The 24,849-nt window shown below is 31.0% G+C and overlaps 1 protein-coding gene across 1 annotated transcript in view; it reads left to right on the forward strand.

Annotated features, from left to right (window-relative positions):
• The window catches only part of LOC142321321 (zinc finger protein 423 homolog), a 124,881-nt gene that overhangs the window by 83,799 nt on the left and 16,233 nt on the right, over window positions 1–24,849 (forward strand). Inside the window, exons 4-9 of the mRNA XM_075359312.1 lie at window positions 13,791–14,001; window positions 15,003–15,183; window positions 17,619–18,085; window positions 20,152–20,550; window positions 21,636–21,791; window positions 24,397–24,567. Coding sequence (XP_075215427.1) covers window positions 13,791–14,001; window positions 15,003–15,183; window positions 17,619–18,085; window positions 20,152–20,550; window positions 21,636–21,791; window positions 24,397–24,567 — 1,585 coding nt within the window. The remainder of the gene's footprint in view (window positions 1–13,790; window positions 14,002–15,002; window positions 15,184–17,618; window positions 18,086–20,151; window positions 20,551–21,635; window positions 21,792–24,396; window positions 24,568–24,849) is intronic.

The raw sequence follows: 24,849 nt of genomic DNA on the forward strand, positions 1-24,849 counted from the left end.
GACCAAGTGTACAAGACGAAACGGTTGAACTAATTAGACAATCGGCAATTAGAAGTCCTGGGAAGTCTATCTCCCGTCGAAGCGTCGAATTAGGTATTCCAAAATCAATAGTCCGCAAAGTTTTACATAAAAAACTGAAATTACACGCTTATAAAATCCAGATACTGCAGGAATTGAAACCCGATGATGGGGAAAAACGTTACAATTTCGCGTTGAAATGTCGGACAGAATAGGTGAAAACGAATCACTTTTAGATGATATAATTTTTACAGACGAAGCTACATTCCATGTGAATGGATGTGTTAACAGACACAATTCACTTATATGGGGCTCTGAAAACCCACACGCAATTATCGAGAAACAACGCGATTCGCCTAAAGTTAATGTTCGGTGTGGTATGATGAAAAATCGTGTGATAGGGCCTTTCTTCTTTGCTGAAAAAACAATTGACATTAATGTCAAACAATGTGACATTACACGCTTATAAAATCCAGATACTGCAGGAATTGAAACCCGATGATGGGGAAAAACGTTACAATTTCGCGTTGAAATGTCGGACAGAATAGGTGAAAACGAATCACTTTTAGATGATATAATTTTTACAGACGAAGCTACATTCCATGTGAATGGATGTGTTAACAGACACAATTCACTTATATGGGGCTCTGAAAACCCACACGCAATTATCGAGAAACAACGCGATTCGCCTAAAGTTAATGTTCGGTGTGGTATGATGAAAAATCGTGTGATTGGGCCTTTCTTCTTTGCTGAAAAAACAATTAATGGAGTTGTGTTTCTTGACATGTTAACCGATTATTGCTTTCCTGAGCCGAATGAACTCGAAAACATTCATCGACTGCATTTCCAACAAGATGGTGCTCCCCCGCACTTCAATGCATCGGTCGCGGACGCTTTGAACGAAAAATTTGGAGATCGATGGATAGGCCGGCGAGGACCCGTACTTTCGCCTCCAACGAGTCCAGACCTGACACCTTGCGACATTTTCTTGTGGGGGGTACATCAAAAGCGTTGTTTATACACAAAAAATTCGCGACCTAAACCGCTTAAAAACAGGATTAATGAAGCGATGACAACCATTAACGAAGAAATGTTAACCAATGTTTGGAGAGAAATTGAGTATCGTTTGGACATTTGTCGACCGACTAAGGGCGACATATTGAAATTTATTAATTATGTAATAAAACGTTTGAGACGACAAATTTGAAAACTAAATAACATAAACTGTAAGTAATTCTGTTTTAATTTAAACCATGTTCAAAACCGCACCATTTTTTTATGATAACCCTGTATATTACAGTACACAAAAAGAACAGTAAAATCAGCATATAATTACAAATTATATGATTCGTTAAGATAGCTTTTATTTTTACGTTCAAACAAGATTAAAAATTGTTTTGCTTCAATAGCTTTATTTATGTGACTTTCTGCCCGATACAGAAAATCGTTTCTGTGCTACAGTTTTTACAGAATTATTCAGCATTTACGTCATAAAGCGCTTTAAAAAATCCTAAAAAATGAACTTAATTTAAGCAAGCGTAACTTAAGAAATTGAATCTTAGCTGCGTCTGCTAAATTTCCCTAATTTTAAACGGTTACCAAAGGGTACAATATTTCAATAAGAGAGACTTCCTTATTGAAAAATAAGATAAAAGAAGAAAAATAAATATTTAGGATTTGGATCGCTTAAAAAAATATAATAGGACAGTAAATTAAAGCCGCTTCTCTTGTTTGTAAACTTTTGTGTAACTTACTCTCTAAATATGAGTTTTATTTAAAAATTTCATGCGATGAAAATAGTAAACAGAATTACGTACAACTTTCTCAGAAACGATTTATAAATTTCAAAGGCGGATTTTTCCATCTAGGAGATGCAATTTTTTTGTGTTTTTCACGCTTTGAATAAACTTAAGAAAAATATTTTAGAAGGACAATAATTATTTAATTTTAAATAATAAAAATTAAATCGATTTTGTTTTAATACTTTTTTTGAAATTTGACTTACGGTTCCATTCCGGGTAATAAATAATACCTTGAGAAACACCGCGGTACAACTTATAAGAAATAAATAACTTATTACCAAATTCAATTATAGTACGAACATGTTTGGAGTTGATCGGAGACTTAATTAAAAAAAAAATATATATTATGTCTTAGTAATCAGTGATCGTTGTAAATGAATCGCTAGAACAATTTCACTTTAAATTTTTCCTTATTCTGTAAACTCTATTATCTTTAAAATATTAATGTAAAAACCCGATCTGTTAATTCACGCATTAATCACGATAAATTAACGTGTGAATTAACAGTTCAGTCTCGCTTTGAATAGTTCCAAGTCGAAGTTAAAAAGTTAGCTTACAAAATATGTTAATAAAATTTTTAAATTCCCTTTCCGACAAGTCACCTCACTCCGTTCCACTCAGCTTGCGTAAAGGTCGGATAAGATGAAAAGGTAATTTGGTTAACTGGCATTTCTCCCACCACCACCCGATTCGGTCGCCCTAGAGCATAGACCAAATGTTCCGTGCCAAGAACGGCTACTGAGCCTCAGAACGGTTTAGCGACCCAAATCCTAAAAGCTCCTAGTGAGCTACCTAACGTGCGTGAGCGAATCAAGCAGGGCGCCATACAGCACCCGCTGAAGTGTCGCAATCGCTCACTTGTCAAACATAAAACTAGATCGGGGAGGCGCACCCCTTGTACAACTTATAACTATACGTCAATAAAATTAAAAGACAGCAATTTTGGCTGCCACGCCTCGGTCGCTGTATGCCAGCTAGTACCTGTCCACCATTTAACAGCGCTTGGAGGTGATTTGGCTGATAGCCAGCCCTATTTTCAAGGTTGGTTTCCAGCAGCAGAGCTGTAGGAGTCCAATTGCATTTTACACTTAATCCCTTACATTTACCGATGATGGTTGAACATAGCAACCTCATCAAGGAACTCCCACACGGTCCGACAGTGCGGCTCTCGCCACACTGCCTCGCCGCTTGTGAGCGGCCAGGTTTCCCCCTGACCTCTAAGCTCCAGGGTGGCTCCGTCTCTGGCCCCCCCCAAGGGCCGGGCAGTCGTACATCATATGTACATTAGACTGGACCTCCCCGCAGACACGCAACTCATCAGCCACCAGGCGAAACCGAAACAGATATTGGTTTAGATTCACATGGTTGGTGAGCGCCTGGGCACCCGACGCCCTTAAAAAGGAACTCGAGGCATACCATCCCCCCAAATCCTGTATAAAATTATACAAGGATCTACCCTTAGTCGTGGTGTGCCATTGAAGCTGCCATGCCTCCATCGCGAGGCTTTGTAGCCTTTTCCGCAGACGGGAGATGGGCAACTGGACGAAACTTTGCTCCGGTGCATTGTGATCACCGTTCCGCTCCGGTTCTGGCCCGGCTCGAAACCGCATCCCAAACGCCTCGGCCTCCCGACCTCTTCGCAACTTCCACATGGCTGCCCGAATTTTCACCACTAAAACGATTGGGAGAGCCTTTCCCAATACAGTAGTAGCCTCGTAGGAGGTTGTTTTAAATACACCAGTGCATACTATCATGGCTCTGCGCTGGGCACTCCTTAAATTTTGAAGTAGTGCTCTATTCCTATCCAACCTATGCGCCCAAACCGGCGCCGCGTATGCGATCATACTTTCGAAGACGCCTCGGTACACCAAGTACATTTGGCGGCCCGACAGCCCGTAGTCTTTCCGAGCAATCCTTCTAAGTTTGTGCATCACAGAGACAGCGTCCGCCGCAACTTGCTTAATATAAGATGAAAAGGTAAGACAACACGAAATTTAAACTGTCGTTAATTATCTCTTAAGCCAAATTTAGACATGCTATGTTACCTCTACACCTACACGTTGATCGCATCATCTAAAAAAATGACAGCTTTATTTTTATCTTTCAAATTTCCAAGGAGAGAGACCCATTTCCCTAGGTTTGTTTTTACTTGCAGTAATTAAACGATGATAATCTATCTTTAAGAATGAATTTCTGCCAAGAAACAAAAGGACAAAAATAAGACAGACTGTGAAATATTTTCATATTTCTTTGTTTTTTTTTTTTTTTTAATATATTATAAAAAAATATATTATATATACTATACATTTTTTTAAAAAATATAATAACTATCTGTAAGTATCTTACAATTTTCGAGTTATAAATAATGCATTTTTCCAAAAAATATTAAACATAGTATAAAGAAATCTTAAAGTAGGTAAAACAACTAAAAATTATTATTAGATTTTCCCTGTAGACGTGAAATTAATTTTTAAGTCCGTTTAAACCGTTCTTCTATTTTACTTAGCGATAGGAAATTTAAAAATATAAAATTGTTTTTGTTGTATTCTTTAATCGTTTGTTTTTCTATTTATTTTTTTTATGTCATCCTACAATTTCTTCATTCATTTTCATATATAGCGGAACGTCACGGAGACTAATTCCTTTCCAGTTAAATTCATTTACGGTACTTAACCGTTTTTAAAGTTATTTTTTGTAGTATTGTTTATTTTGCTTTTGTTTATCGCTATTGTTATTAAATAAATTTAATTACTTGACGCTTTTTTTATTACGATGAGTTGTAATTAAACAAAAAAGAAAATTTTGCTGTAATCGTAGTAAAAAACCGTTTAGTAAAACTATAAGTTGCAGTAAATTAATATCGGTCAAAAATAAATTGTTTAATCGGTCGTAAATAAATTGCTTTTAGTGTTTCCGTTATCGGTTACGAAGTAGTTTTAAAGTAATTGTATATGAAAACCGCATGTATCACTGCAATTACGTATAAGAAATTGACACATTAAAATGTTAGAAAGAAATACGACAAATATAAATAAACCTGTAAATTGGAACCGGTTCGTACCGTATAATTTTCATTGTTAGTTACGGAGTAAGACCGCATAAGCGTTATTAACGAATCGGTCTTTGAAGATACTGTTGGTTAAGAAGAGAAGATGAAGAACAATAGAAAATTTAACGCTGAAGATGATGAAAACTACTGTGTTTAATATTAAAGTCGTGAAAAATAATAAATTATACGACGAATTTTAAAATTCGTTTTTTAACTTAACGAATGAAGTCCACAGAAACTTGACGCAAACTAAAGAAAACTTAGAAAATAAACTAACTTTTTAACTTAGAAACTAAATACAAACGTAAGAATTTTGAAGCGAATTAAAGAAAAAATTTTAAATACGGCAGATTTTGACAAGGTATTAAGTGAAACAGAATTTTCAATAATACAAAAGAATTCAATGTTTAAGAAAAAGAAACGATTAAGGTTTAAAGAATTAAATAATTTTTACTTTTGTATTTATTTTCTGTTTATTCATACCATTTTACTCACAATCAAGTACTCTACAAGTTTTCTTTAAAACTTTAATGTATTTCTTACCCGTTTAACAAAGTTATATAACGCCAAACATAAAATATTGTGTTTTTCAACCACAATGTTTTGTCTCTTACCCCAGACTTCTAGAAAACTACTAAATATACAGTTCTGAAACCTATTTTTTTTATTTTTTTTTTCAATTTCATATAAATCCGATAAATGCATCCCTTAACTTATCCCATTAATTACGTTCTGACTTAATTTTACCGAAAAAGCAAAAATCAGGGCGAAATTTTTGCCAGCCGATACTCGCTAACGAAGCGTTTGCGAACCTATATTTATATGAACTTTCTTGTTTACTTTCACGAATAGAACTGTAGTTTTTTATATTCTTCGTGAATCATTCTGTATAAATTAGAAGACCCGTGCGTTTTTTTACCAACTTTCGTTTAAAACTCAGGAACCGTTTAAAAGATCTGAATTATTTATTTTTATCGACGTATTATTTATTAAACTATAAGAAAGATTTTAAAATAAAATTTATTTGATAAATCGGCTTTGACGAAAGCAATGACTCAAACCGACGAGTCGCATTTTATCGTGTCATTTTTCGTTTACTAGTATTTTCAGTTTCTTACTAAAATACATTCTGTAAAAGATAGTCGCTTGATTTAAAATTTATAAAATACGCTGAATTTTCAGTATTTCATTTACAAAAATTTATTAAACGAGATAAAAATTTATTAAGTTCGAGATATCAAAAATTTAATTTATAATTTTTCGTAAATTATTGTGTATTCTTTACGAGGTGATTATTTTTCTTAACAACAGAACGTTTTAAATGTTACGTTTAATAAACGTTTTAGATCTGTATGAGGTAGATTTTGATTCTTTTTTATTTTATTTTATAATCGATGAAGACTGTATTCTGTATGTCTTGCAAGCTTATTTTACAGCTTGTTTTTGTGCAGCGACAGTTTGAATCGAGGATTAAGTTACATTCTACTACAGTTAAGCGCATGTTTCGTGAAAGTAAAAAGAAGAATCTTTGGTTTTTATTTATGAAATTGGGATAATCTATTCTGTATATATTAAAAATTTAATTTAAAGTTTTATTATTTCTCATTTTTTCTTCATAAAAAACCTAAAATAGAATTCTACATAAAATAAAAAATGAAATTCTACATAAAAATAAAATAAAATTTTAAAATAACCCAGCGGATTGATCTAATGGTACTCGTCGTCGTAAATCAGCCGATTTTGAAGTCAGAGTTCTCAAGTCCTAATAAAGGTAGTTACGTTTATTCGGATTTGAATACTAGATCGTGGATACCGGTGTTCTTTGGTGGTCGGGTTTCAATTAACCACACGTTTCAAGAATAGAGTAGTCGACCTGAATTTGTTGTCTTGGACAAATTTACCGGTACAGTTACATTCTAATGTTAAGTCGGTAATGACTTTAATTGTCGATGCGACTATAAATAAAAGTATTAAAAAATAAAATTCTGTCTAAAAAATGTAAAATTCTATATTCGTCAATGTTATTTAAAAAAAAACCTTGCGTTTCATTTTCTTTATATTTCATTCAAAACACATTTCGGGTTGTATCCGCTATCATTTCAATTACACAGTTTTTTTAATAATATAATATTTGCATATTATATCTTAGGATACCTCATTTTTAGAGAAGTTAATGTGAGGCTTTGGCTTTACAATCTTATTATCTATAAACCGTGACTTCTGTTATAACCTTTACAGAATTAATATAATATCAGTATGAGGTATAATATCCCTCAATTTATAATAATAGAAAATAAAGAATCTGCGTATCGTTTGAGATTCTGTAGAATAAATCGTTTTATTTTGTTCAAAAATAATAATAGTAACGTCGAAGAGAAATAACGTATACAATGAGAGATGTCTTGATTTCTTTTGATACGTGCATAGAAATTTTGATATTGAGGACAAAATAAATCTCGGTAGAACGGACAAATAAAGATGATAGTTATAGAAAGAAACAAAAAATAACCTAGTACTCTAAGTAAAGAGAATCAAAAGTACTAAGATAGAAATAGGAAAAAGAAAGAACGGTGTTGCTTTCAATAAAAGATCGACACAAAGCTGGAGTCACCAATCTCGACGTACAATCGGGATACTTTAACAAGCATGTAGAGAGGATGTACGACGGAGACATGTAGACAATGACCACATCAGACGTGGCACGCGATGGCCACGAGCCGAAATTTTCCACCCTCCACTCGTTCGAGCTCTCTCTTTCTGTTTTTATCTTTCTCCCTTATTATATACTGATACACCTTAATACAGACACGCGTCATGATACGAAAATAAACCTTACGACTTGCGATAGAAATTACACAAGGTATTTCAACATATATCTTTAATTAACAGTAATAAAACGTACGATTCATTTGTCACCAGACCTGTGGAGATCTATTTAATGGTGTTTCAGTACCTAACGTAATACATAATACGTATGTTAATTTTAGTTTTTAAATAAAAATTTAACGTTAAAAATACCACTAATAATCAGAAAGATTCCATCGAAGTCCATCTTCTAAGTTACTTAGAGATTAATTGCTACATGGAGTATCTTATGGAATGCCAAAAATTAAAATTTCTTGAAAATGTTTATTTTTAAAGAAAAAGAAATTATTTTTTAGTATTCTAGAACCCTACCCTTTTAGATTAATATTTATAAAATGGATTTGGTCATTTAAAGAGCTTTAGGCTAGAATTAAAAAAAGTCGGTTACTTTTATGTATAATATTTAAAACGATTCGCTCTTTTCCAATTTCTCTGAAAACATATTCATTTCCGGGGTGGTACTCCTATCAACCCACTCAATTTTCAACATTCTTATAAAATACATATCGAAAACCTTAATATTTTTTTTCGAGTTTTTCTATTTCCACGTTTCACTAAGGTAAAGCATTCGCTACTTTTCATGCATATATATTTTTTTTCTTTTTAATTTCCGATACCGAAATATACATTTTGATACCGAAATGTACTCCTGGCTTGTGCTAGTTTGCTTTTCCAACAGTCTTTCTTCATCCATCCTTTGTAATTTTACATCCTAAATAAAAACTTTTTAATAATGTGCAGCCTCTGTTTTTTTTTTGTTTTTTTTATCAATTTAATATTTAATTCCTCATTATCCTTATTTCTGTTTTATTTCATTACTTCTACTTTACTCTTATTTATTTTCAAATCAAATTTATCTAACAGAATAATTTCGGAATATTCATTCGCTGAATATATATATATATATATATATATATATATTATATTCATTCATGTATAAATTTTTACGGTTGAAAATCTCCAAAACTACTAGATCAATTTCATTGAAATTTAAATATGCTGTATAAGTGTATCTGAATTTGTACATGTGGGAATTGGTTGAGTCGTTCTTCAGTTACGTTCAATTTTTCCCAAAAACTTGAAATTTTTTCAAATTTCTATTTTGTGTCTTTTTTTCTGGCTCAAAAATCTTCAAAACTACCAAATCGATTTCATTGAAATTTATATGCTGTAGCGGTACGACTGAAGTTGTGCGTGTGAAAAGTTTATGAAGACTGGTCGAGTCGTTCTTAAGTTACGTTCAGTTTAAGGTCGACAACAAACAACATAACCTCAATTTGAGGTTACGTTGACTGTGTAGTGGTGTATGTTTCATACGCGCTTATGCAGTAAGTCAGTGTCGAGTGAGTTTAAACTTGATGCTTGTGTGTAGGGTCTCCTTGTTAATCGAACGTATGTATTAAGTTGTACTCTGAAAATCAATGCGTTTTTGACTGCGAAATAGTTACGGCGTCGGAAGCGAAAAGTCAGTCTTTGCGCAGAATTTCTCAAATATTATTTTTTTTATTTTTTGACCCCGTACCGACAATTTGCTGCAGAAAAGTATTTTATACTTTTACTGATTCTTCCGTACCCAAATTAGAAAAGAAAAACAAGGACATGTTCGCCTCTGTACTTCAGATAGGCTTTCATAATTTTCTACTGTTACTATTGCTACTCGATCCTTTTGCAAATTAAAACTACTCCTCTTTCGGTGTACTTTATTTTTATATTTATTTTTTACCGGCTTATAATGTTAGTCTTATACATGATAACAGCTTTTATGTTATTTACGTTTTTGGGAATTCAGTATGGAAAAATTTTAAATTAGTAAATAGTACAAAAAAGAAAATTTGTTTCGTTTTTCTAATTTTTTGTACTTGACGATCGGCTTTAAAAATTATTTAAAGCTATAATCGTTTAAAAAGTTTAGAATTTAAAAATGTTTGATGCCCTTATAATAATTTTTATTTAAATTTATTTTAGTGTCAAATCGCAAAAGCTATTTGCTTTTTTCTTTTTTTACAAAGTTAAGGAATAGATTAAAAATGTCAGCTAAGATTTTGCAGATTTAAAACAACTATAACAAAGATCAGCGATTAAAAAAAATTATAATTTTGTTGATAATTATTTTTCATGCATAATTAAAATTGTCATAATCATGTTTTTAATGTAGTATGAATATAGTATCGTTTTAGTATATAGAATATAGATAGTATATAGTAGTTTTAGTATATAGTATAGTAGTAGTTTTATATATAGTATATTATATATATAGTATATTTTATATATAGTATAGTATAGTAGTAGTTTTAGTATATAGTATATAGTATATAGTTTTAGTATATAGTAGTTTTAGTATATAGAATATAGTATCGTTTTAGTATAATGTAGTATGAATATAGTATCGTTTTCGAGATGGGTGTTTTACTATAAACGATTAGATTTTCATAATATATAATAAGTTTCTTTACACTGTTAATCCGTGTTTAATATATTGCAACGTAATTAATACGTAGTAGCGCCGTAAATTATCGAGGTAGGCTGTCCACAGAACGATACGGTTTCTCTAACACTCGATAAATATGTCGGTAGAACAAGTCTTCAACAGAAGAAAATAGTAAAAAATAAAGCACATTATATAATAAAAAATGAAGCTGTTCGTTAATCTAAAACATCATACGGTTATATTAAATTAAGGCATTAAAGAAACTACATGACTTTTAGTCGACAACTATGTTACGCAGCGTATCTTCAAAATTGTTTGAGGTAACAGTTATAAAGAACAGTTAACTTTTTTTTTTCAGTTATTGTAAGATTGATTTCATAAAAAGTTATTTTCCGTATTAAATTCCTTTTTTTGTTTTTCCTATAATTTTGAAACTGCCGGAGAAATTATATGAAAAACTTTTCTTGTCTAAACATTAAGATTTTTGTGTTGGGGTCTTTAAATCCGTTGAGCTTTAGTGAATCTCATAAGTTACAATTACAAACTTACTATACAGCTTGTATAAAGTTAAGTTTTTCGATATATTTACGTTGAATTTAAAATTGAAACAAAATAATCCGTTTAACTTGATTTTGAATTTTATGATGTCCATACTGGTGTATCAATTCAAATGGATTTCTTTATAGCCTTCTTTATTAATTTTTTGACTATAAGTAATCTTTAATCGGCTGTAATAATTTACTAAATTGTTCACTTTTTTAAATAAAAATGTTTTTTTAATCTCTTAAATACAGAAAAGCAGCAGGAATGATTTTAAGAATTTGTATAGAATCTACTCGTATTTCTTCTGACCGTGATTAAATAAATCTTAATTCCCTCCCACGAGGGAGAAGAGCACCCGCCTCGTGACGTGTCTGGACCCCACACCACTCCCTCCGTTCCTAGCCGTAAGTGGCTTAATTGGAGGACAACTTGCCCTCAGACCGATAACATTCCACAGTCATAGTCGGCCTCGTAAGATGCCACAGATGAAAATGTCTCGAAAGACATCAATAATTTCCGCCCTAGACAAGTTTTGCCTTCAAAGAAGACATCAGACACCTAGCTCTATCGCGTAGCCTTCAGAAACTGCTAAATTAACAGCCTATCCGCGGAAAATTAAAGACCCCGCGCGCCTAACTCTATTACATTCTATCACCACCTAAACGGTATGTACCCGCTTTACAACACGATCGTTTCAGTAATTTCATGCCACGGCTTATTAAATTCCAGTAATTCCATGCCACGACAGCATAATGATAATTTAATGATTGGAGTCACTAAATACAGGTCATTTGCATTAAAGATACTTACTGGGGTGCCCGATTTGGGCCCCCGAGAATTTAGTCTGGTGAAGAGGACTAATTCAGAGAGCCTTCGGCTCGTTTGTTTATAAGTCAGCATGCGAGATTTGATCGAAAACACCTGTCTCCCATCGATTTAACGATTAAAGTTGAATTGAGGACTTGTGGGAGTGGAGGCGGCCCCTACCGCTCAGGACAATTTCAAACTCCTTTTGAGAGTCTGGAATGATCTGTGCTTCAACTCGACTCTACGGATAGTGGCCTCTGCAGGCTCGATTAAGGTAACCGTGCCTCGTAGCCGTCGGTCTCAACCCGGGACAAATTCTTACGGCCGGCGGAGGGATTCTGGCTCACATGAAGAGTCGGCTGGAATCGGAAGACAATACCGTAGAATAGAGCAGACCGTACTCGTAGCACATAATTGGCCTCAGATCAGACCCATCCCCAGTTAAAAATCCGTTGCTATTGACGAAAACCCGCTGAACAAGGATTAATTCACAGGTTTCTTAGATGAACATTCTGAATCCATCCTGGACTCCAACGGACAGCCGCAAACACTCATCGGGATTAACACAACCGGAGCAGAATACAAACGATCACACACGACAACAGGCAGGTGATTTTGGTGTTGTCATCAGACCTGTGAGATAATAAAGCCCTGTATTATACTGTTAGGTAGGCTCATTTGTCGTACGTCTGCTGCTAAGCAAGCAGAAATCTACAATGATGGATTATCTCAGGGAGGTTTAAAATATTTGGGTAGGTTTTCTTGATGAAAAATATTTTTTTCGATATTTATACGCTCTTAATGGGTAAAAATTTAACCCTTTCCTACAAAGGTTTTCAATTTAAAACAAGAAAAACATTTATTTACAGAATAAAAATACATCTCGTTTTTTAGTTCTTTATTGATTTGATTCTTTATTTATTTGAATGTTTAATCTAAACTAATTAATTTATTTTAATTTATGCTTTTTTATTACTTTTATTTTTTCCTCTTGTTTGTACATAATCCGAAAAAGTTAGTCGTCTATCTTTATTCAACAATCACTTCAAACCAAGCTTTATATAGAGCCACAGGTTAGGAAACAGAAATTTCAGATAAGTTTGTAGATAGCAACTCTTAAGAACCCTGCATCCTTACCGTTAATCGAGTAAGCATCTTATTAGTTTCTGCATCTTTGTTATCATTCCTTTACCTTTATCTTTCAGCGTTATTTTATTTTTATTTACTTTTAATTCAGTATTACAGTAGTTTCAGTGTTGTAGTATGTAGGCGACATCGTGTATACTTATGACAAATGTAAGAAAATAAAAGGTATGTTGTAAATAAGAAAAAAATATGTATATATTTATGTCATATATATGTATGTTGATAAGACATGTAATTATACATCTATATAAGTACAATTATAACATATAGAGACTTCCAGTATATTTACATCATTTTCCTTATAGTCCATTTCTTTTTACTCTTTAAAGTATTTGTATATTTCCTGAGTTATCTTTTTTCACAATAATTACATCAAATTTTTAAAGGGAAGTACACAATAATTTACTTTAATTCATTATATTTCTTAGAATAGTTTGAGACTATCTGTAGTCGATAGACAAATGCTGATTTGGCTAATTCAATAACTTTAGACAGGAAATAGTTTAGGTAAGGAAATAGTTCAGATAAGGATTTCTGACATGAACAAACACCCACCTGGGAGATCTTATATCAGTAGGCCCTATGAACAGTTCAAAAATTCACTGAGCCCTAATAAAGAGGTAGCCAACTCAATGATTGCTACAAGGCATACCAGTAAGGCTACAGATGGAGTCAGGGTAGTGGCTAACCCAATTCTCTTCTACTTCCTAGCCAAGGAAAAGGGATAAACAATTACAAAAGAGAAGATGAGCAAAGACAGGAATCAGATCTATCGCAAAGGGACAGCCTCTTATTAGCATAGAACAGGGTGGTATCGTCTTGGATAGAATCAACCGGTGAATCTACGTTTTAGTACTGGTGTTACTTCTGCACTTGCCGTTTAGTTTTCCATTAGGGAAGATTAATTAGCCAGATTTTCATCAAGCTACATTCCTCATTTATTTTAGGTATTTTACATTTTATAGTAGAATAATTAAAGTATACTATTATTAATATGCATTGCAGAGGAATATATAACCTTTCTTTTTGTTTTTAAGTTTTTATTGTTTCGCTATCTAAAAACTCGTTTCTTGTTAAGAAGTACAGTAGTTAATCGTAAAAGATTAATTACATTTGTACTCTTTTTTTTCAGTGACCACTTAAAAATTCATATGAAAACTCATGATAATCAAAAACCATTCCAATGTACTGTCTGCAACAGAGGATACAATACCGCTGCTGCTTTAACATCTCACATGCAAAACCATAAGAAATCCAGCGAGCCACCATCTCCATCCCCACCTGGGAATACATTTAAATGTTTACAGTGTGCAGAGTTCTTTCGTAAACCAGAGGATCTTCAGGTAAATATTCTATTTAATACTTTATTATTTTCTTTTAAAGAAAAAACATATAATTCATGTGGAAAGTACTTCATGTAGTATTTTATGTAATAAAACATATTTAATAAAAATTACAGATTAAATCTTGTTAATTTAAAACACTCCTTAAAGGAGTATTACAAATATATGAATTAATGAATATTTGAATCATAAACTTTAGACGCAATCTTTAGAAAACATCGATTCTCATTTATCGTGTAGAAGCATGAGTTAAAAAAGGTCTAGAGAAAAGAAAACCATAAGCATAGAAAGTGAAGAATGATTAGCAACACAAAAAAGGATCATGTGAAGAATGTAGAATTATGGACCCTTATAAACACTGAAAACTTGTTAGAAAAAAGTTAAAAAAGTAAAGAAAAAACATGTAAAGTAATAAGAAAGAAAGTGTGCTAACAGGATGAACAAGAGCAAGATGGCTTAGAATGTAAAATGAATGGGGAAAATAGTCTCTGAAAATGTTGAATTGGGAGACAAATGAGAATAGCAAGAGGTAAATGAGAAAAAGATGATCAAATAAAGTTAAAAAGTATACTATAAATTGGGGTGTAAAGTACTGGTAGATATGGTTGCGGAAGAATGTTAAAAGAATGGAAAATTATGGTGGTCTATGATTCATCCCCTGGCAGGATAATCTATAAGTAGAAAAGGAAAATTTTAAGTAACATCTTTCATTTAAGATGAACAGTTATTGGATCAGTAAATACTGAGATTTAGTAAATTACAGTTGTCTACATAGATCTCCTTCATTTCCTTTCACCATCTAGTTTTACAGCCATATTTCATTTTTTTTCATTAGCGTTCTGTAAGTTGAAAAAGCATTTGTTTAGGAAAATTGAGATTCATGGAAAAACTCTCTAAATAAGCAGTTAAGAGTCCTCCTAAAACACCCATTTCATAAAAAAAAATAAACATTAGGTTACTTTGTATGTTTTAAATACAAAATTATTTATTTATTTTTCTAGGGTCATATGGCAACTCATCATCATGTTGAGCGAACATGTACACCACCTGCAACTCCAAGGTCAGCTAGCAGACTTCATCTTTCACCATCTTTTCCATCTCCTAGATTGGCTTGCATGTACTGTACTAAAGATAATTTTAATACAATGGAAGCTTTACACCTCCATGTTCAAGCCATGCATGGTAAATAGCTCAAAGTTTTGCATAGTAACAATAAATTTGTTTTTGTAAAGTATTATAGGTTATTGTTGATAAAAATAAAGAAAAAACTGATATTTGCAAAGCTCTAATTCTTCTGCTTATTTTTTTTTTTGTCTGTTAGGTGATGTAGCCAAACGATTGTAGGTAACCTAATATGAGACACAAGCTACTCCCATAATCAGCAAAACCATTCTGAAGAATTATTTCATGCACTCTATTAGAAGAAAAAAGAGTTAAACAGTTTTCCATGATTTTCTCACAGGGACAGATATCCTGACGTATATTTGCTCACAAAAATCACCAAAATTTAGGCGACATTCAGCCCAAAACGTAACACCAGTTTTAATCTCCATTTAACAATTCCAATCATGTACCACAGTCATTAATAAGACTGGAACCATGTTTGAGTAGGAACAAATAAAACCAAGATAATTCTTTAATTGGCAGAATGAATTTAAAAATCGGGAAACTGATGAAGGATGGAAGTATTTTTATGCAATATGTCTCACAAGCTACAATTTATTGTTTGTTATTTTCTGTTTCTAAGAATACTTAAAAATCCTAAAGTCGTACTTTGATACTGAATTAATACCTAAAATATTTTAACAATATACTTAATTAAAACAAAGAAATCTTAAGGAAATTGTTATAGCAAAATAAATGTTGGAGATTTTAGATACCGCATCCTTTAAAATCTTCAAATGAAAAACTAATGAAAGCATATCATAACAATAACTTTTTTCAAATATTTATTTAATCATCATGTTATGCAAGTTCAGACTTTATAAATTTTAAACTTAATATTTCTTCTGCAGAGATTCAGTAATTTATATTAAGTGAATCAAAGGCTGTGGTAGTTAATCTCTGAAAAGCTCAAAAGTGGAACAATGTGGAAGATTGTTTATGTATGTGTTCAACAAGAATCATTTTCAAAAATAAGGCTTCAACTGTTTGCATTTTATGATATGATGAAGTAAGTTATGAACAGTTAAATCTCAAACATTTTTTTTTAAATGCTCAGAAATTAGTCTTGATTAATTTTTAAACTGGATTTAAAATAATTCCCTTACTATATAAATCAAATTAAAACTTAACAAGGATATTTTTTTTAATTATCTTTTCACAGAAAACAACCTAGAAATACACACAAGCATGCATTTCTTACTGTGTAAGTAATAATTTACACAAATTATTTCTTAATCAAAATCTCACAAGTTAATTATCTTTTCATCATCACCAAACACAGAACTGTATTGCTAGTATTTTACTAGTCATCATTTCTTACAAATGACATAACTATGAATTACGGTAACTAGAAATTACTATATTTATGAATGTTAACCGCATAGATTATAATATATTCTCATTAGCAAGTAGTTATTATTGAAATGTGTTCATAATCTATGTCAGAACTTTTGATACTTCAAAATATTTATTTCCACAGCCTTACAAGCATGTAAGAAAGTGAGTAAAAATTCTTTGAAAAAATGTTAATTATTCATTAAACATTATATTGAACTCCAAAAAACATAAAAACTTGTATATTTAAGAACAGTATACGTCATAAATACTAAAAATTAAAAGACATGCCTTAAAACAAGAAAATTATTTATTTAAAAACAAAAAATTATATTAACAACAAGTATAATTTGATAATATTCAAAATTAGAAAATAAATAAAGTGGACGTTGATGCGATGCAAAAGTACCAAAAATTGAACATTGTTATAATTCATTAATGACTGATATGCTAGAATTTTTTATTTCAGAGTGAAATCTACGAAAGTCAAGTATTCTACTATTTCAGAACTTCATCTTTGTATGATGTGTGTATGGATGCACACCATGCTTGTGAGCATGTGTGAACACAGTATATTCCACACGCAATTTACTTATTTAAGATTATGATAATATTCAATAGAAACTACATCCGTGACATTAAAACACATTCAATATTTGTACAGTTAAGGGAGTATGAACATCCTGGAACATTACTACGTAATCAGTGCAACGCAGCATTGCCAGATTTTGAATTTTTCAGAAGTCATGTGACATCACATACTGAAGAAGCTTGAGTTCCAAGAGGACTACTTGGAGGTGCAGGTTCACTTGTCGGTGAACCTCGAAAATCACCTAGCCTACAGTGCACATTATGATTAACAAACGAAATGCAGAAGTTTAGCCATATCAGACCAAAAATTGCCATAAAACATAATTGTACTCTGTATAGTTAGTCGATGGCATAGATCATCAAAGTTGCAAATGAATAGCCATACTGCATAAAATTTTATTTAAACAAGCAATAAGAATTGTTATTTTTATGTATCCAAAATTATTTAAGAAGGTTTTCATTTATTCTAAACAAAAATGCATCAGATTAAAACAATTGTGTTTGCATTAATTTTTTTTTCTTTACAGGTTCTATCTTGAATGGTGACCTCCAAAGAGAATTAGTAGCTCTCAGACAAACAACACAGCTTTTGAGTTCTCCTCCAAGCCATACTGTAGCTGGTTCCATCCTGCCATACTCATGTGAACTTTGCACAATGAGATTTGGCTCAGTCTCTGCACTACAAAAACATGCCCTTTCAGTTCATGGATTTCCTAGAAGCAAGGATCCTCTTTATTGTTTACAGTGTGCTTTACCTTTTCCTACACCACAACTCTTTGCAGAGCACTATGTACTACTACATGGAGGAGCTGGATTATTCTCTCCTCATGGTCTTGCAGAACAGCTAAAACCCACAGATCTTTCTAAAAAACCTTCCCCAAGACCAACACCCACACCTCATGATGACAGACCTCCATCAAGTAAAAGGTTTCGTCATTCAGAAAATGGACATTCTTCTGCCAATGGAGTTGACAACAGTCGTTCTCCATCTATGGTAAATGTAGAAAATTATTCATTATTATTAAAACTATGCATTTTATTTTATTGTAGAAAGGAGTAATTAATGTTGTGTAATATAAAAAAAGTAAATAAAAAATCTGATGTGAGCACTACATGACTTCCTTGTACGCTTATTAAATTACATATAAACATATTTTAAAATGAAAAGTACATAAAATTTTATTTCATTAATAACTTTTGATATTTTTTCATACTTTTTTTTATGGTTATTATTGAATTATTATTTATTGTAATTTTTTTTTACAATCGAAGGTTAATAATTATTAATAAATCAAACTATTTAAATTTTAAAAAAATTTAACAAAAAAAAAGGAGATGAAGTCTGATTCAAATGATGTGCCTTCCCCTTGATCCAAATATTTCATTAATTAAAATCTTATTTGGCTATAACTCTGGAACCAATGAAAAGAAGTACCATGTATGGTACTTCTCGATGCTTTTCGAGCTTTTCGATGTATGTCGAAAAGCTCTTAATGAGGGCTTATTATTGCAGTTAAGAAAAAGTCTAAAATCCTGATTTTTTTTTTTTGTTGATTTTGGGCTTTTTTGGACACTTTTGGTTTAGTCGATTCCATTCAAATGGGGAGGTGCACAACTAGATGTTTCAACAGTCCTAATCCAAAATTCAACAACCTACGGCTCATTTTTTTTTAGTTATGCAAGATACATACGTACATACATATGTACATACAGATGTCACACTGATACTAGTCAAAATGGATTCAGGGATGGTCCAAATGGATACTTCTGTTGAAATCTGAAAACTGAAATTTTTCGCGATCACAGTACTTCCTTTACTTTGTACAAAGAAGTAAAAATGTTACTTATTATTCCTCATAGAACAATCTAAATCAGCTACAGGGTACTTTGTATTAAGTTGAAGGTAATAAAAATTTTATCTGAACTTGAGGTAGTTTTCATTCGAAATAAAACTTCAGATATTGTTACTTCAGGTCCTGAAATTTAACACAAACACAAAAGTAGTTTAAATTGTGCTTGTTAATTTTTATTGTTTTTTTATACATCTCTATTTCAAGTTGTTTATGTGTAATATTTCCATGTTTGTGATAAACGGCTTGTTTCAATGAGAAGTTTATGAAACTGAATTTTCATCTTAAAAGCACATTGTGTAAATGTGTGTCCTGTTTATTCTATCCAGAACCTTTTACAATTGAACCGGTCAAATTCTAGACCCTAGGTAAATCAGATTTATTTTATTGTTGTCGCATATTTTTGACTTAATTTTGTTTTTATTGATGGTATTGTACATTTCACACTACAACATACCTATGTCCACTTTTGAAAACTACCTTACTAAAACAAATCACATATGAACATTAACAACATGAAAATATTAATAATGAAGACTAGACATGATTTATAAGTAAAATACCAAAAAACACTTTAATAAATATACGCAATTTAAAATTCACACTTCTTTGGATACTTAATAATTACAGAAATCCTTAAAAAACTAATCCAAATTCCAACAACAGGAAAAACTCAATGTTCCGAGGAGCAAACCCAGAAGAAGCTTAATTTAAAGTGAACCTGGCATAGATTCGGGTTAGAGTTTTTACCTTAAATTATATTGAATTGTAATAAATATAAAAACTTGTATTATTTAAGAACAGAATATGTCATAAATAATAAAATTAAAACACATGCCTTAAAACAAGATAAATTATTTATTTAAAATAAAAAATTATATGAACAAAAAATATAAATTGATAACATTCAAAATTAGAAAATGAATGAAGTGAAAGTTGATACGATGCAAAAGTACCAAAAATTGAACATTGTTATAATTCATTAATTAGTCATATTCTAGAATTTTTTAATGAAATCTAGAAGTCTAGTATTCTATTATTTATAGAACTTCATCTGTGTATGATGTGTGTGTGCATGCACACCATGCATATGAGTGTGTGTGAACACAGTATGTTCCACATGCAATTTACTTATTTAAGATTATAATAATATTCAATAGAAACTATATCAGTGACTAAAAGTATTAAAACATATTCAATATTTTTACAGTTAAGGCAGTATGAACATCCTGGAACATTACTATGTAATCAGTGTAACGCAGCATTGCCAGATTTTGAATCTTTCAGAAGTCATGTGAAATCACATATTGAAGAAGCTGGAGGTCTAAGAGGACTACTTGGAGGTGCAGGTTCACTTGTCGGTGAACCTCGCAAATCACCTAGCTTACAGTGCAGTCATTGTGGTGCACATTATTCTAATCAAGATGAATTAGCACAACATATATCAACACATTTTTTAGCTACAGATATAGAATATAGCTGTCAAAGCTGTATGAAAGCTTTTAGTAAGCCTGATGAATTGCAAAAACATTTAATGGATATACATGCACATCATCTTTATCGTTGTGCTCTCTGCAAAGAAATGTTTGATTCTAAAGTAGCTATACAGGTAAGATATGTGTCTGTCATTATCTACTTCAAGTTCATTTTTTTAATGCTTTGTGTTCATTGCATGTATAACTGAAATAATTTACTGAAATTCTTTTACCTGTTTACCCATTAAGTTTTATGTGCTAAGAAAAATTATTTTAAATCAAATTAATTTAAAATCAATAATTGAGCTCCTATTACAAATTTAAGATAAAACTTCAATCAGTGTAAAATACATAGCTTTAAAATAGCTATTTCTTAAATATTGAAAAAATGTCATTTTTACAAAATTAATAGAAATAGAACAGAATATTTTTTTTCCTTATTTAAAAGATGTAACAAATTCAAGTATTTCTAAAAAAATTTTTTAAAATCTCTAGTTTCTATTTAGTTGAAGAAATTTTAAGATGAAATAAACAATATTTTATTATTATATGTATAATTGTCGTATTCAATGATGCTGGTTTTAGAGGAATCAGTACATGTCTCTAGAGTAATGTAATCTGTGCATGTGACATCGTTCGCCTGAATCTCTAATAAAATGTGCTTAATCTTTATCTTTTTTAATCTTTATTTATTTTTTAATTAATCTTTATCTTCAGTAAGATAGGTTAGACCAACAGAATCAATGCAAGAAAATAGACAGTAAAAGTATGCTTTTTGAATAATGAACCTCTAGATACATATAACTATAGATTTGATAGAGCTGAAGACATCCTCATTTTAAAATGGATGATAATCTGTAACAAATTTAGATTTTTTGGAGTCAGAAAAGTAATCTTACTAATTTTTATAATAACATCTCAGCCATCAAAGCAGATATTCATTATAAGCAGTGTTATTACACCCAGGTTGTGTAGAAACATAAGAATTTTTTTGTATATTGTGTGAAATACAATACAACCTCCAAAAATGTACAAGATAGAAAGATACCCTGTAAGTATATATAGATAAAGAATAGGCATCTATTTAGAAAATATCCTACCAATGCCTATAATAAAACATTAAGTAATTACTATAAATGTATTTAAAATAGTTTATTTATGTTTTTACATAATTTAATAATACTAGGTACATATTAATTTAGAGTTTGTAAATTTTCAGGTACACTTTGCAGTGAAACATAGCAATGAATCTAAAATGTATCGGTGTACAGCATGTCCATCAAATACAGTCTTTCATTCTGAACAAGAATTTAAATTGCACATTGTTAATATTCATGTACCTCAACGACCAGAACCTAAACCACCAGTAGCACCAGTAAGAAACATAGAAACTTTTAAAATTTAATTAAATTTAAAATATACCTATATACTAATTTTTTTATTTTTAATTCAATTTTAGTAAGTGTTTGGATCGTTTTCTAAGAATATATTTTTTTCAGCATAAAGTAGAAATATTTTATGTGCATTCTACACAATAGATAATGTTTTAAGTGTAACAAATATGTTTTTTTTCATAATTGGAAAATTGATTTATATTTAATTGTTTAATTTTATCTTCCTTTTGGGTTTATATACTTATTTGAAAAATAAAATAATTTTGTATCAACTAAAAAATAATACAAAGATAAAAGAGGGATGATTTTATTTTTTTTATGAGTATAAATAACCTACATGATTCAGAGATATCTAGGCCAAACTGTTTTGTATTAACCACTTTTAACTATATACTACCTTTATACCGCAATAACAAAAATAAATACTGTTTATTATTAGCAGAATACTATTCACAGTGCTTCAGTATTATTAACTATTTTAAACAAAATAGTTTCCAATTTTACTAGTTTGGATTTTTTTATATACTTGTCCCTACGTAAGTGGAATACTTAATTTAGATAAAACTTCATGTGAGCCAGTAAATGTTTCCTTAACCAACATTTTGGATACATTATTTGTTATGATCTGTTTGAAATTTATGATATAATTATCAAAATTCTTAAAACTACAGTATCATGCATATTTTTCTGAACATAAGGAATTTTTTATTTATTTATTTGTTGTGGCTACATTGCTTGACCACACCCATTCTTTAAGTTGTCTGTGTAATATGAGGTTATTGTTATTTAGTAATTTAATATGAAAAATATTTAGCTTTGGTTATTTAGCAATTTTCATGTTACAAATGGTGTTTAGTAAAAGTTTATTTCATTTTTTATTACAAAATCATGTTTTCTTTTCTTTTTTTTTTTTGTTCTGCATGTCTTGTAATTTAATAATGGATAAAACTCAAAAAAAAATTCAAGATTGTTGCTCTTTCTGGGCATACCAGTATGGCATAACATTAAGTAGCTCCTAAGTATGATGCCAAACTTGGAGCAGTGACTGCTATTTTAAAACAATTTAAAAAAACTGGTTCATTTCACCTCAAAGGAAAGGCAAATGTAGCCATAAAAGAAAAGATACTCCAACAAAGAGTCGATTGTTAGTGAGAAAAAGTAAACTTGATCCAAAATTATCTGATGTGAACTTAAATTAAAAATTAGCAGCCAGTGGAACAGATTTACATGTGGTGACTGTTACATACTGACATCTTGCAGCTGAATAGAAAGGTCATTGGCCAGTTAAAAAAAACTTTTAATCCCAGCAATGAGTAAAAAAGACTCTTGTAGCCCAAAGAGCATGCTAACCAGATCAAAGAAGACTGGAAAATGTAATGCTTTCCAACAAGACACATCTTTATGTTCAGCAGCAAAGGGTTTAATATTTTAGCATTAGATAAAAGTGCATCACTGGCTCATACCCAACAATCAGTTAAACATCCCCAGAAAAAATGTTTTGGGGTTGTTTCACATTTGAAGCCCTTTGTTCCAGTAGATGGCATGTTGAAAAGTGATGGATATATCATAATACTGAAGGGTAAAAGGTTTGTGACACATATTCAAAACAAATTCCTACAAGGCAGCGGATTGTTCCAACAAAATTTGACACCATGCCTGCCATACTGCCAATGAAGAGGAAAAACTTATGAAGCACAAACAAGTGCTACCATGACCAGGCACTCCTCAGAGTTAAACCCAATTGAAAATCTCTGGGCAATAGTTAGAAAACAACTCTCAAAAATTAATTCTACCACAAAAATTGACCTCATTAAAGCAATAATATCAGTATGGTTTTATGATAAAGAAATCAAAACAATAGTAACACAATTGTTGAATTGATGCCAAATCGAGTATGTGGAGTGATTAAGAATAAAGGAGAACATAATTGTTACTAGATAGATATTCACAAATTATACAGGTCTAATTTTTTTTTTCTAAATAAAGTTGCTTGTTTTTAAATAACACCTGTGTTCAGATTAATCTGCATGCTACTGTACGTATGTTTGCAAAACTTTGCTCAACTGATTTTAATTAAATTTTTATAAAGTGGTTTTTTAAGTTACACTAAATTAAAAAGCTAGGTTTATGGGATACACCTAAGTGTTGGAATGATCTGCTTGTCTTAGTTGACCCACATTTTATAAAACTTGTTAGTGTTATTGATGTATAGCTTTTACCATTTTGGAAGTTTTAGTAAAATTAAGAATTTGTAACTGCCATATTCTAAAAAGGAGGTGCCATTACTTCTCCATTGCAGCAAAGCACAACCAAGCTTACTCTGATTTCATTATCATAATTGAGAGCAAAAAAAAATGCTGAAGTTATATTTTGGAAATGATATATCACAATTATCTTAATAACTTATTTGAAGAAGATTAAAAGTACACTTTGTAAATTATTTTTCATTTTGTAAATATACTACCAATAATAATTTTTAATCTACCAGAATGTTATTTTTTCTAGTATTTTTTTATGAATATTTAATAATATGAATTAATTTGTCTTAACATTAATATTCAAATTTTTTAACTAAATTTTTTTCAGCCAGCACAAATGGTGAGATGTTTGTTTTGTCGCATGAGTTTCTCAAGTGAACTGGAAATGCAGTTCCATTTAGCCGTCCATACAAAACAATTCCGCTGCCCACTCTGTCCAGAGACATTCCATGTTGAATTTTTACTTGATAAACATATTCAAACTCATCATACTTCCCAGGTAATTTTATGCAGTTAAATGTCTATGTAGTAACTGTAATGTAATGTTACAATTTATCCCATGGTGATAACTAATGTTACTGAAAGATAATGCTGATGGAACAAAAACTAAAATTTTTATTAATCCTAAGAAACCAAGCCATATTGTATGCTCTTGCATAAAAATGTGTGTTTTTTTCTTCTAAGAATTTTATGCAGTTAAATGTCTATGTAGTAACTGTAATGTAATGTTACAATTTATCCCATGGTGATAACTAATGTTACTGAAAGATAATGCTGATGG

The sequence above is a fragment of the Lycorma delicatula genome, chromosome 3, assembly GCF_047948215.1.
Source record: "Lycorma delicatula isolate Av1 chromosome 3, ASM4794821v1, whole genome shotgun sequence".
NCBI lineage: Eukaryota > Metazoa > Arthropoda > Insecta > Hemiptera > Fulgoridae > Lycorma > Lycorma delicatula.